The sequence below is a fragment of the Eleginops maclovinus genome, chromosome 24, assembly GCF_036324505.1.
Source record: "Eleginops maclovinus isolate JMC-PN-2008 ecotype Puerto Natales chromosome 24, JC_Emac_rtc_rv5, whole genome shotgun sequence".
NCBI classification, from domain to species: Eukaryota; Metazoa; Chordata; class Actinopteri; order Perciformes; family Eleginopidae; genus Eleginops; species Eleginops maclovinus.
Genome location: NC_086372.1, coordinates 917,020 through 933,823, shown reverse-complemented (window position 1 = coordinate 933,823; position 16,804 = coordinate 917,020). Strand labels below are relative to the sequence as shown.

General features: G+C 46.6%; 1 protein-coding gene across 1 annotated transcript in view; it reads right to left on the bottom strand.

The window, feature by feature from the left end:
• Positions 1-16,804, bottom strand: part of LOC134861170 (zinc finger protein GLI2-like) — a 48,849-nt gene that overhangs the window by 6,569 nt on the left and 25,476 nt on the right. The window contains 9 exon segments of the mRNA XM_063878199.1: positions 108-245; positions 2,042-2,152; positions 2,684-2,867; positions 3,106-3,307; positions 5,814-5,938; positions 5,940-5,973; positions 7,604-7,773; positions 14,723-14,828; positions 16,092-16,217. Coding sequence (XP_063734269.1) covers positions 108-245; positions 2,042-2,152; positions 2,684-2,867; positions 3,106-3,307; positions 5,814-5,938; positions 5,940-5,973; positions 7,604-7,773; positions 14,723-14,828; positions 16,092-16,217 — 1,196 coding nt within the window.

Genomic DNA, 16,804 nt, shown 5'->3' with positions numbered 1-16,804 from the left:
GCAGAGAGACAGCAAAGTGCACTGGAACTGCACCTCCTATCTGTGTTTTTGGGGGTTTATTTGGTGTGATTTGAGTATGTGGCCTGTCTGCAGGGCGTTTGGCTCACATGCACCAGCTGCTCCTGCGTGTCGTACTGCTGGCTGCAGGCCTCCCAGTGGCAGTTTGTCTCGTACACGGCGTCCGGCTCCTGTTTAAAGTCGTCTCGCTCCACGTCCTCCTTTAAGTCCAGGAAGCTGCCGTGGCTCTGTGGAAGTAAACAGTGGACTCAATAATCTCCATCCTGCTGCACATGTGCAACCGCTCACTGCTCCGTGTGCTCATTACAGACGGTAAATTACAGATGAAGACGTTGCATCAGATTTGTTTTGACGTCCTCCCCCACAAACACACACACCGTTGTCCTGTCATTAGGCAGCGGGGATCCTGAGGACACAAACATTCAAATCCCACAACGTCCTCCGTGTCCCTGCTGTCAGAGGGAGGGAGGTTTCCCCACAGGTGGCAGGCGTCCCGCTAAAACTACAGCATATAAACCAGGTAAAGGAGGTTGATCCCCCGCTTTCAACCATTTCAGTCCCCTCAAGTTATAAATATGTCCCTAAAAGAAAACCCCTGCTTTCAAATGCTGCCCACATTTAAAAGAAAAAGTCTTTATTTTATAACGGCATGCTGAACATCGATATTAAAACATCCTCAACCTCTTTCAGAAAGTCAGTGACATTTCTACAAACGTTCTAAAAATTTCAAAATACTGCAAAACGTTTCTAAAGGAATTGTAAAACTGTCGTTAAACACATGATCTGCCGATGGTCCTGAGACACTTCCAGGACCTCCGAACTTCCCTGAAAGCTGAAGTCAAACCTCCGGACTTTCCAGAAAGTCCAGAAAGTCCTCTCGCTTAATGTCTCTATCTCAAAGACAAAGAGCATGCAGAGTGTTAGGCACGCACACACACACACACACACACACACACACACACACACACACACACACACAGGAGGTGCTGACTGCAGCATGTTCCCCCCCCCCCGTCCACGCTCTCTTCATCAATTCTCGGCCCCCAGACGCCGCTCGCCGGCCCCATGCATCACCCCCCCCCCCCCCCCCGCTATCGGAGAGGAGCTGCAGATTTGTCAAAAGGAGCAGAGCAGCTCCTCACGTGACAATAAGCCTCTCCATATTTCATGGAAATGAAGCCGTGGCACAGTTTACACGGGGGGGGGGCTGTTGTCATGAGGAGTTTCTGCTTTATAAGGGGGGGGGGGTAGAGGCTCCCAGGGGCCACAGGTCACAGCGGAGGTCGGTGGGGAGGGATATCTGTAAAATGAACTCTTTATCCCAAAACTCCCCGACTGCATCTGATCATTCTCTCCTCACACACTGATCAGACTCCTCACACACTGATCAGACTCCTCACACACTCCTCAGACTCCTCACACAATCCTCAGACTCCTCACACACTCCTCAGACTCCTCACACACTCCTCAGACTCCTCACACACTGATCAGACTCCTCACACACTCCTCACACAATCCTCAGACTCCTCACACACTCCTCAGACTCCTCACACACTCCTCAGACTCCTCACACACTGATCAGACTCCTCACACACTGATCAGACTCCTCACACACTCCTCAGACTCCTCACACTCCTCAGACTCCTCACACACTCCTCAGACTCCTCACACTGATCAGACTCCTCACACACTGATCAGACTCCTCACACACTCCTCAGACTCCTCACATACTCCTCAGACTCCTCACACACTCCTCAGACTCCTCACACACTTCTCAGACTCCTCACACACTCCTCAGACACCTCACACACTTTTCACACACTCCTCACACACTCCTCAGACACCTCACACACTTTTCACACACTCCTCACACACTCCTCAGACACCTCACACACTTTTCACACACTCCTCACACACTCCTCAGACTCCTCAGACTCCTCACACACTCCTCAGACACCTCACACACTTTTCACACAGTCCTCACAAACCTGATGAATTTAAACCTGTAATTTATTTGACATACCGGTGAACAGGGAGACAGCGGCCTAAGTCCCGCCCCCTCAGACTTCACCTTGGACCTCTTGGTGACGATGGGGTCCACCGTGCTGCTGACAGACGGGTCTCCCCCGTGGCTCTGAGGGGATAACGTTTATCATAAAATAATTAAAAAATGTAAAGCTGCATGAAGCAAAATACTCAGGTTCAGGATTTATTAGGAATATGTGTAATACTTTATAATGGTGCACATTAATACGGATTGAAATGCAAATGTTAAATATTTTTAAAATATTCTGAAAAAAAGTTTTTAATAAATTCAAATAAACAAAAAAGGAAATGGTATAAAAAGTGAATGTATAATTAAAATATAATTAAAGAAAATACTTAAACTGCTCAGAAAAATGACCTTAAGGAAATATTAATATACAAAAAATGAAATACAATAAAAAATATAACAAATGCAAATAACTGTAAAGAAATGTTTAAATACATTATAAATAAAAACATAGAAAAGGAAATGCCTTTAAAAAATACAAGAACTACAAGAAAATATATAAATACACAAAAAAGACTAAAGAAAATATGGAAATATCCAACATCAGTAATCATCATAACTCAATCAGATCAGTGAGGTATAATTCAAATCATCAAATTCAGTGTGTTTGACCTTTGTGTTCAGGTCGCTGAGGGCCGGCAGCGAGGACAGGCCGGGGGGGCGGCTGCAGAACGACGGGGGAGGCTGAAGGAGGGGGGGGGTGTGGCCGAAGGCACCGAGACCCCCCCGCTGATGATGGGTGAGGAGCTGCTGGTAGGCGAGGGGAGTCAAGGGGTGAGGGAAGGGGAAGGACGGGCTGCAGCAGGAAACAAGGAAACAGATGAGGAAACATCAGAGTCACATCAAGGAGGCAGGAAACACTCAGGCAGGAGGAAGGGAGGAAACAAGGACACATCAGTCACATCAAAGAGGCAGGAAACACTCAGGCAGGAGGAAGGGAGGAAGCACCTGAGGAAACGAAGAACAGAGAGGGGAAGGAGAGAAAGAAAGGAGAAAGTAGGAGATATGGGATCTAAATCTCCTGCAGGTGTTACCTGAGCCCCCCCACAGACAGGTGACCATAGGAGGATCCGGCGGCGGAGCTGCAGCGGGAGTTGTTGATGTAGGCAACGAGCGAGCTGGGCGATGTGCGGATCATCGTGTGGAGGTCAATGCTGCCGTCAGACAGCGGAGAGACAGACAGCGCTCGCTTCCTGCTGAGGCGGGGAGTCAGCCTGGGCCCCGAGAACCGCGAGACTACAGGTGAGAGGACAGGTGTAGTTTAATACAGAGTGGCTAAAAAACTACATCTCCCAGAGACAACCGAGAGACTACAGGTGAGAGGACAGGTGTAGTTTAATACAGAGTGGCTAAAAAACTACATCTCCCAGAGAGAACCGAGAGACTACAGGTGAGAGGACAGGTGTAGTTTAATACAGAGTGGCTAAAAAACTACATCTCCCAGAGAGAACCGAGAGACTACAGGTGAGAGGACAGGTGTAGTTTAATACAGAGTGGCTAAAAAACTACATCTCCCAGAGAGAACCGAGAGACTACAGGTGAGAGGACAGGTGTAGTTTAATACAGAGTGGCTAAAAAACTACATCTCCCAGAGAGAACCGAGAGACTGAGCTCACAGAACAGCTGTAGTTCAATGTGGAAGCTCTAAAAAACAGTGACAGATGCAAACTCCCCATGACACACACACACACACACACACCATCGACCTCCTCTCTGCATACCTCTCCTCCCGTTGAAATCGATGGGGTGTAAATGGGCCTCATCAACCAGAGCTGAGAGGTTTATCTGCTCTGATTACAGGATTACTGAGAGATTGATTAGTAATGTCTTAATGTGCTGCTCAAAGGCACGTCGGCAGACTGAATCGAGGTCTGTAATCCAGGAGGGCATCGTTTCCTGGTCGTTTTGCATCGTTTGCTTTTGGAGTCAGGGAGTCTTTACATGTGTCGGTGATGGTTTTGCACATTTCTTGTCTTTTTGATTGGTTGTGCGTCTATTTTTTTAAGTGTACATCCCTTTGTTACTCTTTCCAGTCATTGTGCATGTTGCTGTGATGGTTTAGCATACGTTTCCAGTGGGGATGAGGGTCTTGCATCCCTCCCCCAGGCCTGCTGCATGTCTCCAGTCGTCTCTCTCTGCGTCTCCTCTCCAGACAGATTAATCTGCACTTGTTTCCTAACGTCTCTAAAGATATCACCACAGAAGCCTCACATGTTCAGAAAGTGGCGCTGTGAGACCCAGGCTGTATCCTGGGACAAGGACATGATGATTTAACACATACGGGGGGGGGGTAATTCAGACATTTAAGCAGCTGAAGTTTAGATGTGATAGTGGAGGTGTGTGTGTGTGTGTGGGGGGGGGGCAGGTGTGTGTTCCTGTGTCCCCCCCATCCTCTCCTCTGGGGAGATGGGTTTATTAATGCACCACTTCCCCTGATGAATGGACCAATGGAAAGCCCCGCTCTCACCCCCCATGCCTCCTCCATTGTGATTTATATCAGCCGCCATCACTGTGTGTGTGTGTGTGTGTGTGTGTGTGTGTGTGTGTATGTGTGTGTGTGTGTGTGTGTGTGTGTGTGTGTGTGTGTGTGTGTGTGTGTGTGTGTGTGTGTGTGTGTGTGTGTGTGTGTGTGTGTGTGTGTGTGTGTGTGTGTGTGTTCTCTGTCTGAGTTTTAGACGTTAAGCGTGAGGACGTTTCTTTTGTTTTGAAAGTGACAGGAGGAAAGCTTAAGTGTGTATTAATATTTAAAGCCAGGTTTCAGGTCGGAAGAAAAAGCGCTGTAGAGAGTGGAAATAACTAAAATAGGCTAATAGAGGCTACAACAAGCTAAACAGGGATCTAAAAGAAGCTAACTGAAGCTAAGAGAGGCTAAAAGAAGTTAAACAGGGAGCTAACAGAAGCTAAGTGAGGCTAAAAGAAGCTAACAGAAGCTAGATAAGGCTAAAAGAAGCTAAACAGGGATCTAAAAGAAGCTAACAGAAGGTAAGTGAGGCTAAAAGAAGCTAAACAGGGAGCTAACAGAAGCTAAGTGGGGCTAAAAGAAGCTAAACAGGGAGCTAACAGAAGCTAAGTGAGGCTAAAAGAAGCTAAACAGGGAGCTAACAGAAGCTAAGTGGGGCTAAAAGAAGCTAAACAGGGAGCTAACAGAAGCTAAGTGAGGCTAAAAGAGGCTGAAAGAAGCTAAACAGGTATCTAAAAGAAGCTAACAGAAGCTAAGTGAGGCTAAAAGAAGCTAAACAGGGATCTAAAAGAAGCTAACAGAAGCTAAGTGAGGCTAAAATAAGCTAAACAGGGAGCTAACAGAAGCTAAGTGAGGCTAAAAGAAGCTAAACAGGGAGCTAACAGAAGCTAAGTGAGGCTAAAAGAAGCTAAACAGGGAGCTAACAGAAACTAAGTGAGGCTAATAGAGGCTAAACAGGGAGCTAACGGAAGCTAAGTGAGGCTAAAAGAAGCTAAACAGGGAGCTAACAGAAGCTAAGTGAGGCTAAAAGAAGCTAAACGGGGAGCTAAAAGACGCTAACAGAAGCTACTAGAGGCTAAAATAAGCTAAACGAAGCTTAAACAGACTAACAAAGGCTTAAACAAGCTATAAGAGGCTAAAAGAAGCTAACAGAAGCTAAGTGAGGCTAAAAGAAGCTAAATAGGGAGCTAAAGGAAGCTAACAGAAGCTAGGAGAGGCTAAAAGAGGCTGAATATTTGATGTGTTCGGACTCTCCCTCGATGGGGGAGATGAGGTACTCACCCTCGATGGGGGAGATGTATTCGGCCCCGGTGGTGGCGGCTCCTGCCCCCCCCAGCAGCAGATCTCCATAGGGGCTCCGGTGGCTCGCCATCAGGTGGTAAAACTCTGCAGGAGGGGGGGGGGGCGAACAGACCTCGCTCCTTCAGATGCTCATGGGCCACTGTGGGGGGGAAAGAGAGAGAGAGAGACAGAGAGAGCAGGGAATGAGTTAATAACTAAAGGAGGGGGGGTAAGAGGGAGCAGGGAATGAGTTAATAACTAAAGGAGGGGGGGTAAGAGGGAGCAGGGAATGAGTTAATAACTAAAGGAGGGGGGGTAAGAGGGAGCAGGGAATGAGTTAACAACTAAAGGGGGGGTGAGAGGGAGCAGGAAATGAGTTAACAACTAAAGGGGGGGGTGAGAGGGAGCAGGGAATGAGTTAATAACTAAAGGAGGGGGGGTAAGAGGGAGCAGGGAATGAGTTAACAACTAAAGGGGGGGTGAGAGGGAGCAGGGAATGAGTTAATAACTAAAGAAGGGGGGGTAAGAGGGAGCAGGGAATGAGTTAATAACTAAAGGAGGGGGGTAAGAGGGAGCAGGGAATGAGTTAACAACTAAAGGGGGGGGGTGAGAGGGAGCTGGGAATGAGTTAATAACTAAAGGGGGGGGTGGGGGTGAGAGGGAGCAGGGAATGAGTTAATTACTAAAGGAGGGGGGGGTGAGAGGGAGCAGGGAATGAGTTAATAACTACATGGGGGGGTGAGACGGAGCAGGGAATGAGTTAATAACTAAAGGAGGGGGGGGTTGGGGGTGAGATGGAGCAGGGAATGAGTTAATAACTACATGGGGGGGTGAGACGGAGCAGGGAATGAGTTAATAAGTAAAGGAGGGGGGGGGTTGGGGGTGAGACGGAGCAGGGAATGAGTTAATAACTAAAGGGGGGGGGGGTTGGGGGTGAGACGGAGCAGGGAATGAGTTAATAACTAAAGGGGGGGGGGTTGGGGGTGAGACGGAGCAGGGAATGTGTTAATAACTAAAGGAGGGGGGTTGAGAGGGAGCAGGGAATGAGTTAATAACTTCTCCCTTGCTTCCTTACTCCCTCCCTCCCTTCCTTACTCCCTCCTTCCCTTCCTCCCTACCTCCCTTCCTTACTCCCTCCCTTCCTTCCTTACTTCCTCGTTCCCTTGCATCTTCACCTCCACATAAAGACAGGAAGTTCTCCTAACTCTCCTGCAGATGTATTCTGGGTAAAAAAGTATATAAAGGTGACCTCGACCAATAAAACTCCCCCTTTTCTCTCCCCCCCCTTCCCCCTCTGTCTCTCCGGGTCTTTTTCAGTTTTAAAGCAGCGCCACGTTACGGCCGACAGACGCTAAAGGAGATTTATATCCAGATCTACTTCCTGCTGCAACAGGGGGAGGGGGTTACAGCTGATTTTCCTTTATGCCCCCCCCTTTGATTATTTAAAGTGAAGGTCGTTGTCCCCCCCCCCCTTTGCAACACCTCTTCCCACAAAACGAAACGTGCAGTCAAACCAAGCATTTACACGCTTTATTTTGAAAGAACGAACCTTTTTTTTGAAAGAACGAACCTTTATTTTGAAAGAACGAACCTTTATTTTGAAATTTGTCGGTGTGATGCTTTGATTTAACAGATTTTTAAGTAAATCCATACATTTTAAAGGTGACGAAATAATGCAGTCTGCTTTTGAATGATGTGATGTCGACCTCTACTCACTCAGAGGTTTTCACGATGAGGATAATCTAATATTTTCACCCAAAGATTTGAGAAAAGTAAGAAAAGCTCCTCACGTTCTGCCGGGCTGAGTCCTCTGGCTGCGGAGATCATGGACAGGGAGGGGCTGCCGTGCACAGAGCGCAGGTACTGCTCCATATGGGGGGGGAGGTAAGGGTGAGGCGGGCTGAAGGGGGAGTCAGCGGGTGAGAGGCGGATCAGGGAGATGTCAGAGAGGCCTGCAGGACTGAGGGAGACAACAAGTTAAACACAGGTCACATGGGGGATCAAAGAGGGACTACTTTCTGTGGCAGATTAATCCACCCCTGGTGCTGTAGTAAGGTCATTAAGTGTCTCTTAGAGATCTTACAGGTCATTGAGTGTCTCTTAGAGATCTTACAGGTCATTGAGTGTCTCTTAGAGATCTTACAGGTCATTGAGTGTCTCTTAGAGGTCATTAAGTGTCTCTTAGAGGTCATTAAGTGTCTCTTAGTGTCTCTTAAGAGGTCAGGAGGTGTCTCTTAGAGATCATTAAGTGTCTCTTAGAGGTCATTAAGTGTCTCTTAGTGTCTCTTAAGAGGTCAGGAGGTGTCTCTTAGAGATCATTAAGTGTCTCTTTGAGGTCATTAAGTGTCTCTTAGTGTCTCTTAGAGGTCAGGAGGTGTCTCTTAGAGATCTTAGAGGTCATTAAGTGTCTCTTACAGGTCATTAAGTGTCTCTTAAGAGGTCATTAAGTGTCTCTTAAGAGGTCAGGAGGTGTCTCTTAGAGATCATTAAGTGTCTCTTAGAGGTCATTAAGTGTCTCTTAGTGTCTTTTAAGAGGTCAGGAGGTGTCTCTTAGAGATCTTAGAGGTCATTAGGTGTCTCTTACAGGTCATTAAGTGTCTCGTAAGAGGTCATTAAGTGTCTCTTAGAGGTCATTAAGTGTGTCTCTTAGAGGTCAGTAAGTGTCTCTTAGAGGTCAATAAGTGTCTCTAAGAGGTCATTAAGTGTCTCTTAGAGGTCAGAAAGTGTCTCTTAGAGGTCATTAAGTGTGTCTTAGAGGTCATTAAGTGTCTCTTAAGAGGTCAGGAGGTGTCTCTTAGAGATCTTAGAGGTCAGTAAGTGTCTTTTAGAGGTCATTAAGTGTCACTTAGAGGTCATTAAGTGTCTCTTAAGAGGTCAGGAGGTGTCTCTTAGAGATCATTAAGTGTCTCTTAGAGGTCATCAAGTGTCTCTTAGTGTCTTTTAAGAGGTCAGGAGGTGTCTCTTAGAGATCTTAGAGGTCATTAGGTGTCTCTTACAGGTCATTAAGTGTCTCTTAAGAGGTCATTAAGTGTCTCTTAAGAGGTCAGGAGGTGTCTCTTAGAGATCTTAGAGGTCAGTAAGTGTCTCTTAGAGGTCAGTAAGTGTCTCTTAGAGGTCATTAAGTGTCTCTTAGAGGTCAGAAAGTGTCTCTTAGAGGTCATTAAGTGTGTCTTAGAGGTCATTAAGTGTGTCTTAGAGGTCATTAAGTGTGTCTTAGAGGTCAGAAAGTGTCTCTTAGAGGTCATTAAGTGTGTCTCTTAGAGGTCAGTAAGTGTCTCTAAGAGGTCATTAAGGGTCTCTTACAGGTCATTAAGTGTCTCTTAGAGGTCAGAAAGTGTCTCTTAGAGGTCAGTAAGTGTCTCTAAGAGGTCATTAAGGGTCTCTTACAGGTCATTAAGTGTCTCTTAGAGGTCAGAAAGTGTCTCTTAGAGGTCATTAAGTGTGTCTCTTAGAGGTCAGAAAGTGTCTCTTAGAGGTCAGTAAGTGTCTCTTAGAGGTCAGTAAGTGTCTCTTAGAGGTCAGTAAGTGTCTCTAAGAGGTCATTAAGGGTCTCTTACAGGTCATTAAGTGTCTCTAAGAGTTCATTGAGTGTCTCTTAGTGTCTCTTAAGAGGTCATTTATTGTCTCTTAGAGGTCATCAAGTCTCTTTTAGAGGTTGTTTACATCACTTCCTGGTCATTTAGAGTCTCTAATTGGTTGGTTTCTGACTCTTTGTTGCTTCTTAATGTCATTATTGTTTTTTTGTGTAGTTTCTGGACGATTTATGTGTCTTTAAGCCTTTAGAAATTCAGTCTTGAACCAGTTTATTGGTATTTATTGGTATTTTTTTTCTAAATCCTGAACAAAAGGTGTAATTTTTGGAAGAAGAGCCTTTTTCCTTGAGTCTTTCTTGAAGGATATCTGTAACAACGCAAAGTTCCCCTCTGTGGGACGATTAAAGGTAATCTGTTTCTGATTCACTTTAAAAACATTGCACTTTCAGATGAATTGGGGCGTTGTTGCTGTGGTGACGGACAGCTTTCTTCCATGTCTTCTGCCTCTGGGCCTCAGAGCTGCAGGTTAAAGAGAATCAGCTGACGCTCCAGGAGGTGAATCTGAAGCTCTGTGTACCTCTTTATTAAAGATACACCGATCCTCCAACAAAGGCTGCAGTCAGGTGGTGGCATCAGGTGTGTGCAGAGGTAGCTGTGCACCCTGCAGTGTGTGTGAAATATTAAGCAGGAGCGCTCTGACTGTGTGCGTACCGCGCTAACAATCATATCAATATTTCTCTGTAATAAATCCCAGCAGCTAACGGGAAACAAACGCCTGCAGCCCCTGACCCGAGGGAGGAGGCGTGCACGTGAATTAAGTGCACACTGAGGGCTGTATGTGTCTTTGTACGACTCTTTTTATCTCAAGGCGTTGTTTACCTTTGTGCTGTCTTGTGTCTTCTTTTAGTCGCTTTTTGAGTCATTTTTGTAGTCATTTAGCGTCATCTCAAGTCCAATATGGTGCTTTTATAACTCTTTCGGCATCTCCTAAGACGTAAGACAATCAATTTCTGAAGCTGCAACAGAAACATCCTCTCTTTAGAGACGCAGCAGGATCAGTAGCAGGCTCTGTATCTGAGGTGTGTCTCTGCTTGCATCTGAAGGGAGCTTCCGTGTGTGTGTGTGTGTGTGTGTGTGTGTGTGTGTGTGTGTGTGTGTGTGTGTGTGTGTTGTGTGTGTGTGTGTGTGTGTGTGTGTGTGTGTGTGTGTGTGTGTGTGTGTGTGTGTGTGTGTGTGTGTGTGTGTGTGTGTGTGTGTGTGTGTGTGTGTGTGTGTGTGTGTGTGTGTGTGTGTGTGTGTGTGTGATGGATTGCAGGGTGACAGTGAGTGTGTCTCCGGTGTCGGCTCGCTCTGATTTAGATAAATCACGGCGTCCTGCGTGCAGCGGGATAAACTCCCACTGTAGGTTATGAGTCTCACACACACACACACACACACACACACACACACACACACACACACACACACACACACACACACACACACACACACTGAAATGACCTACATACAAACAAACAGAGCTGCAAATCCCGGCGTCCTTTAAACTCATCTGTGTGTTCATTTTTTCCGCACGTTTGCATTAAACCCTCCTCAGATCATCTGCAGAGTCTGGCAGCATGAAGACACTCTGATTCAGTTTAGATTAAAGACTGAAGAGCAGATATTTACACGCAGCTGGAGCATGACTTTAGCGTGTAGCTCCTGAAGTTTGAAGCTGCAGGTTTGCACGGATCAGGAAGTGCTTCCTCCCCTCTTCCTCATGAGGAGGAAGTGCAGGATAAAGAGCTTCCCTTATGACAGGCGCGACACAATAACCCCCCCCCCCCCCCCCTCATTACGGGATATGCAAACAGTGATGAAGGGGCCGGCGGGTGGATGTCATGTTAGACACTCGGAGGGGGGGGGGGCCCTCTGACACGGCGTTAACAAAGTGCCGAGCCGGGCCCAGAGTGACACGGCACTTAATTTGCTGCGCAGTGTTCCTGTAATTAGGTGAATTTGGCGGAGCGACAGCCTGATCAAGGTCTTGATGAATTAGGGGTCCACTGTCAAGATCAAATCACATTAATCAAGGTGGCCGAGAGCGCGGACAGCCCCCCCACCCCCTCTCCCAGTGTGATGAATAGCCCTGCTGTTGCCAGGCGGGAAGTATGCATCACCATCAGAGTGGAGAATCTGAATGTGAGAGCGCACCCTCAGATTATTGACTTCCTCTGTCCCAGCACCGCTCCCCCCCCCATGATAAAGTAACTGTGGACTCTAAGTGTGCCACGAACTCAGCAGCGCGTCTGAACGCTCAGAGAAATGAGGTTTCAAAGCCCAGCACTCGAGCGTAAAGTCTGTAAGCACAACCAACCGGACCTCTGGCTGTCCTGCTGAGACTCTTCTGGTGAAGGATTTCCTCTGAAGTCATTTTGGATCATTTTCAATTTTTCTGTAGAAACTGGGTCATTTTTTTGGTCATTTTTTAACAAAAATCGGAGTTTCTATCCGATAAATAACATAAATATATAAAATACAAACATAGGATACTATTAATTATATTTTTGCAAAGTAGTTAAATATGTTATTACATTTAAATGCACCCAAAAAACTATAGGGGAATATTTTGTGTGTTTTTTTGCGTTTTGATTTTTGAGTTGCTCTTTGTTATTTTGCATCTTCAGCGGTTCATCTGTGTCTTTTTTTGGATGATTTGTGTGTTTTTGTCATCATTTTTTTGGTTCATTTCTATTCTGTAAACTGTTTATTTTCTAAGTTCTTCATCTTGTTTTCATTTAGTTATTTAATCTTTGTTTTTTCCTGTGCTTTCAGGCATGCAGAAACACAGTCCTGCTTCTTCCAGGTGAGGAAGTTATATTTTGTACTCTTTCTAAATGCATGTTTTCCAGAGGAAATCCAGCCCTAATATCTCATGCACCATAATGCACTTCCCTTCCTGCTGTAAAATCCTGCACTTCTCAACGCGTTTCCAACCTCAATAAAGCACTTTTAATGGAGATATTTTCCCTCTGTGGAGTTTTTTGTACAAAGAGAAATGTTTCATCCTGAGATGTTATCCACCTGAGCTCGGTATGAGAAGTGATTTTCCTGCAGACTCCTGGAACAGTCAGTGCTTCAGTCAGCGAAACAAATGGGGTCTGCTTCTGTGACCCCTGTGCTCTGGCTTTAATTAGCCGTTAGCTTGGGGCGCCACGGCCTGCAGCGCTCACATTATCTGCACAACAAGCCGCCGTCACGAACACAAAGGTGCGCTACACAGCGCCCTGCACCGTGATCCTGCTCGCTGCCATTTCTGTTTCAGCTCTCTTTCATCCGGAGAGAGAAGTAACAGCTGTTAGCACCTGAGATCCTGCATCAAATGCTTCCACTTCTGGTTCTTCTTTAGGAGGTACAACTGCTTACGCCCTTTAATGTACCTCTGCAGGATCAGATTTGAGGAAAGGGATTGTAAATGCTATAGCTTTTAATAGAGCTTTTCAACCTTTTGCTTACTTGCAACTGCTCCTCAGAGCCTGGCCTGTTTCTTGATCTCTCTCAGAAAGCAGACTTCAGACTCCTCAAGCCATCAGAGAGTCTGAATCCTCAGAGAGAGCACAGCTCTGATAGGGATTTCATTTTATCAGACAGCGTGGTGTCATCTGCAGAGCCAGATCCCATCACTCTCTGCCCCCCCGCAGAGCTGCACACGTCTGGGACATGTAGTAAAGATGTGTAGACATGCACAGAGTAAGTAAGGTCTGTGAGGCGTAGTAAAGACATGCACAGAGTAAGTGAGGTCTGTGAGGCGTAGTAAAGACATGCACAGAGTAAGTGAGGTCTGTGAGGCGTAGTAAAGACACACACAGAGTAACTAAGTTCTGTGAGGCGTAGTAAAGACATGCACAGAGTAACTAAGGTCTGTGAGGCGTAGTAAAGACATGCACAGAGTAAGTGAGGTCTGTGAGGCGTAGTAAAGACATGCACAGAGTAACTAAGGTCTGTGAGGCGTAGTAAAGACACACACAGAGTAACTGAGGTCTGTGAGGCGTAGTAAAGACACACACAGAGTAACTAAGTTCTGTGAGGCGTAGTAAAGACACGCACAGAGTAACTGAGGTCTGTGAGGCGTAGTAAAGACATGCACAGAGTAACTAAGGTCTGTGAGGCGTAGTAAAGACACACACAGAGTAACTAAGTTCTGTGAGGCGTAGTAAAGACACGCACAGAGTAACTGAGGTCTGTGAGGCGTAGTAAAGACACGCACAGAGTAACTGAGGTCTGTGAGGCGTAATAAAGACACGCACAGAGCAACTGAGGTCTGTGAGGCGTAGTAAAGACATGCACAGAGTAACAGGTCTGTGAGGCGTAGTAAAGACACGCACAGAGTAACTAAGGTCTGTGAGGCGTAGTAAAGACATGCACAGAGTAACTGAGGTCTGTGAGGCGTAGTAAAGACACGCACAGAGTAACTAAGGTCTGTGAGGCGTAGTAAAGACATGCACAGAGTAAGTAAGTTCTGTGAGGCGTAGTAAAGACATGCACAGAGTAACTGAGGTCTGTGAGGCGTAGTAAAGACATGCACAGAGTAACTGAGGTCTGTGAGGCGTAGTAAAGACACGCACAGAGTAACTGAGGTCTGTGAGGCGTAGTAAAGACACGCACAGAGTAACTGAGGTCTGTGAGGCGTAATAAAGACACGCACAGAGCAACTGAGGTCTGTGAGGCGTAGTAAAGACATGCACAGAGTAACAGGTCTGTGAGGCGTAGTAAAGACACGCACAGAGTAACTAAGGTCTGTGAGGCGTAGTAAAGACATGCACAGAGTAACTGAGGTCTGTGAGGCGTAGTAAAGACACGCACAGAGTAACTAAGGTCTGTGAGGCGTAGTAAAGACATGCACAGAGTAAGTAAGTTCTGTGAGGCGTAGTAAAGACATGCACAGAGTAACTGAGGTCTGTGAGGCGTAGTAAAGACATGCACAGAGTAACTGAGGTCTGTGAGGCGTAGTAAAGACATGCACAGAGTAACTGAGGTCTGTGAGGCGTAGTAAAGACATGCACAGAGTAACTGAGGTCTGTGAGGCGTAGTAAAGACATGCACAGAGTAACTGAGGTCTGTGAGGCGTAGTAAAGACATGCACAGAGTAAGTGAGGTCTATGAGGCGTAGTAAAGACATGCACAGAGTAAGTAAGTTCTGTGAGGCGTAGTAAAGACATGCACAGAGTAAGTAAGTTCTGTGAGGCGTAGTAAAGACATGCACAGAGTAAGTAAGGTCTGTGAGGCGTAGTAAAGACATGCACAGAGTAACTAAGGTCTGTGAGGCGTGGTAAAGACATGCACAGAGTAAAGTAACTTCCTGTAGACCATAGTAAAGATAAATATGTCCAGTCTTACCCGTGAATGTTGTGCATGGCGTGCGGCTCGTAGTGGTATCGGCCCTCGTGGTGCCGCATGTCGATGGGGATGGGGGTGTGGAAAGCGGGGAAGATGTGGTGGGGGGCTGCGGGAGAAGCAGAGCGAGTCAGAGATTTGAACCATGAAGCACTTTGTGTAAAATATATCTGGATCACAGGAGAGGAGAGGGATGAATAAGTAATCAAAGAGCCGCAGAAATCCTACATCTCCAACATTAAAGACCTCCAGCAGAGCCTCCGACAAAGACCTGACACACACACACACACACACACACACACACACACACACACACACTCTGGGGTCAGCTGTCAACATGTCTCTGTAAACCGTTTGATTTCTCGTCAGTTTTCTAATCCCTTCTTGTTGTTTCCGTTCATTTATTTATGAGCCTTTTTTCTGTGTGTACCAGGCTCCGAGAGGAACCGTCCTTCTGCGTCTTCTTCTGCTTCTTCGGCACCACCAGGTGAGGAAATTTGAGAAGAAATATTAAAGTTTTACACTTCTGAAGAGTGAAAGGCAATGCAAACAAGGTAGATTATTCAAATGATCCAAATCGGAGCGTAAAACATTGAAAACAAGCTTTTTTTAAATAAAAGTGCATTCTCCTCCTACCCTGGCACCTAACGACGTGAAAAGCATGTTTGACTCACACATATGTGGATTTGCTTCGCTTCAGTTGTAGTTTTTATCATTTTTTATCATTCAGCCTTTACCGTGATCAGTCATGTGTGTTTGGCTGCAGCTCAGAATACCATGTGTGAATCTGCTTCTGATTGGACAGCTCTCCGCTGGTTTTATGAGTGTGTGTGCGTGCTCTAATGCAAACAGAAACATCAGCAGCAATTAGCCGCTGAGATAACAGGAAACCACAGAAACAGAAGCCTCTCCGACTTTACGGAGTTTCCATTCAGCATTTCCCCTCAGCTTTTATTTTGAAAATCCTCCCTCTCTGAAGTATTTCTCTGGATCACATTAAAATTCTTCCTGCTCTCATGCAGGCTGACCTGGGATTAGGTACCGGGGGGGTGGGGGGGTCAAGGCCACGGATCATTATCTGAGGGGACCCGGGGCCTCCAGGGGCTCCCAGGGGCCTCCAGCAGGAGTCAGCAGCCCCCCCTCTCCCTCTGAGTAATCTCTTCCCTCCCTTCTGCAGTTCAGTGTAGAAATGTCTTTAAAGAGTCCCTATCCTCCTCATGTGTCTCAGTGTTTAGCCCTCCGTCTGAAACCAGAGCCCAGTCTGCTCTGATTGCTCAGCTGGCCAGCTCTGCTCTGATTGGTCAACCTGATTCAGCTTGATCTGCAAACTGTGACACGCTGGAGGCTGAGTCACTTTATAAATTGTATAAACCTCCAAACTCCGTTTCCTTGTTCCCGTTTGGACACGTCTCGGGCCCCTGAGGCTGAGGGTCCCTCTGGGGGGTTTGGGGGTGCAGCCTTATTCCATCACTTAGACAGACCCATTGTTGTTCCTCCGCTGAAGAACAAAAGGGGAGGCTCAGGAGGGATCAACAGGCGCTTTTACCTGACCCCCCCACCCCCGGGCTGCAGCCTCCATTAGTCTCTGCTGGGGGACATTTGTTTCAGCCGGACCCCTGCACTTCCTCTTAGTCAGCCCCCCTCCCCTCTGTTCACACGCTGCACAAACTGCTATCTGAAGTTTAGAGCTGCTCCAACGTCTGATCATCCTGCAGGAATCAGAGGAATACACCTCTGATACTACACAAGTACAACTCTGATGCTACACAAGTACACCTCTGATGCTACACAAGTACAACTCTGATGCTACACAAGTACAACTCTGATGCTACACAAGTACAACTCTGATGCTACACAAGTACAACTCTGATGCTACACAAGTACAACTCTGATGCTACACAAGTACACCTCTGATACTACACAAGTACAACTCTGATGCTACACAAGTACACCTCTGATGCTACACAAGTACAACTCTGATGCTACACAAGTACACCTCTGATACTACACAAGTACACCTGTACACCTCTGATACTACACAAGTACACCTCTGATGCTACACAAGTACACCTCTGATGCTACACA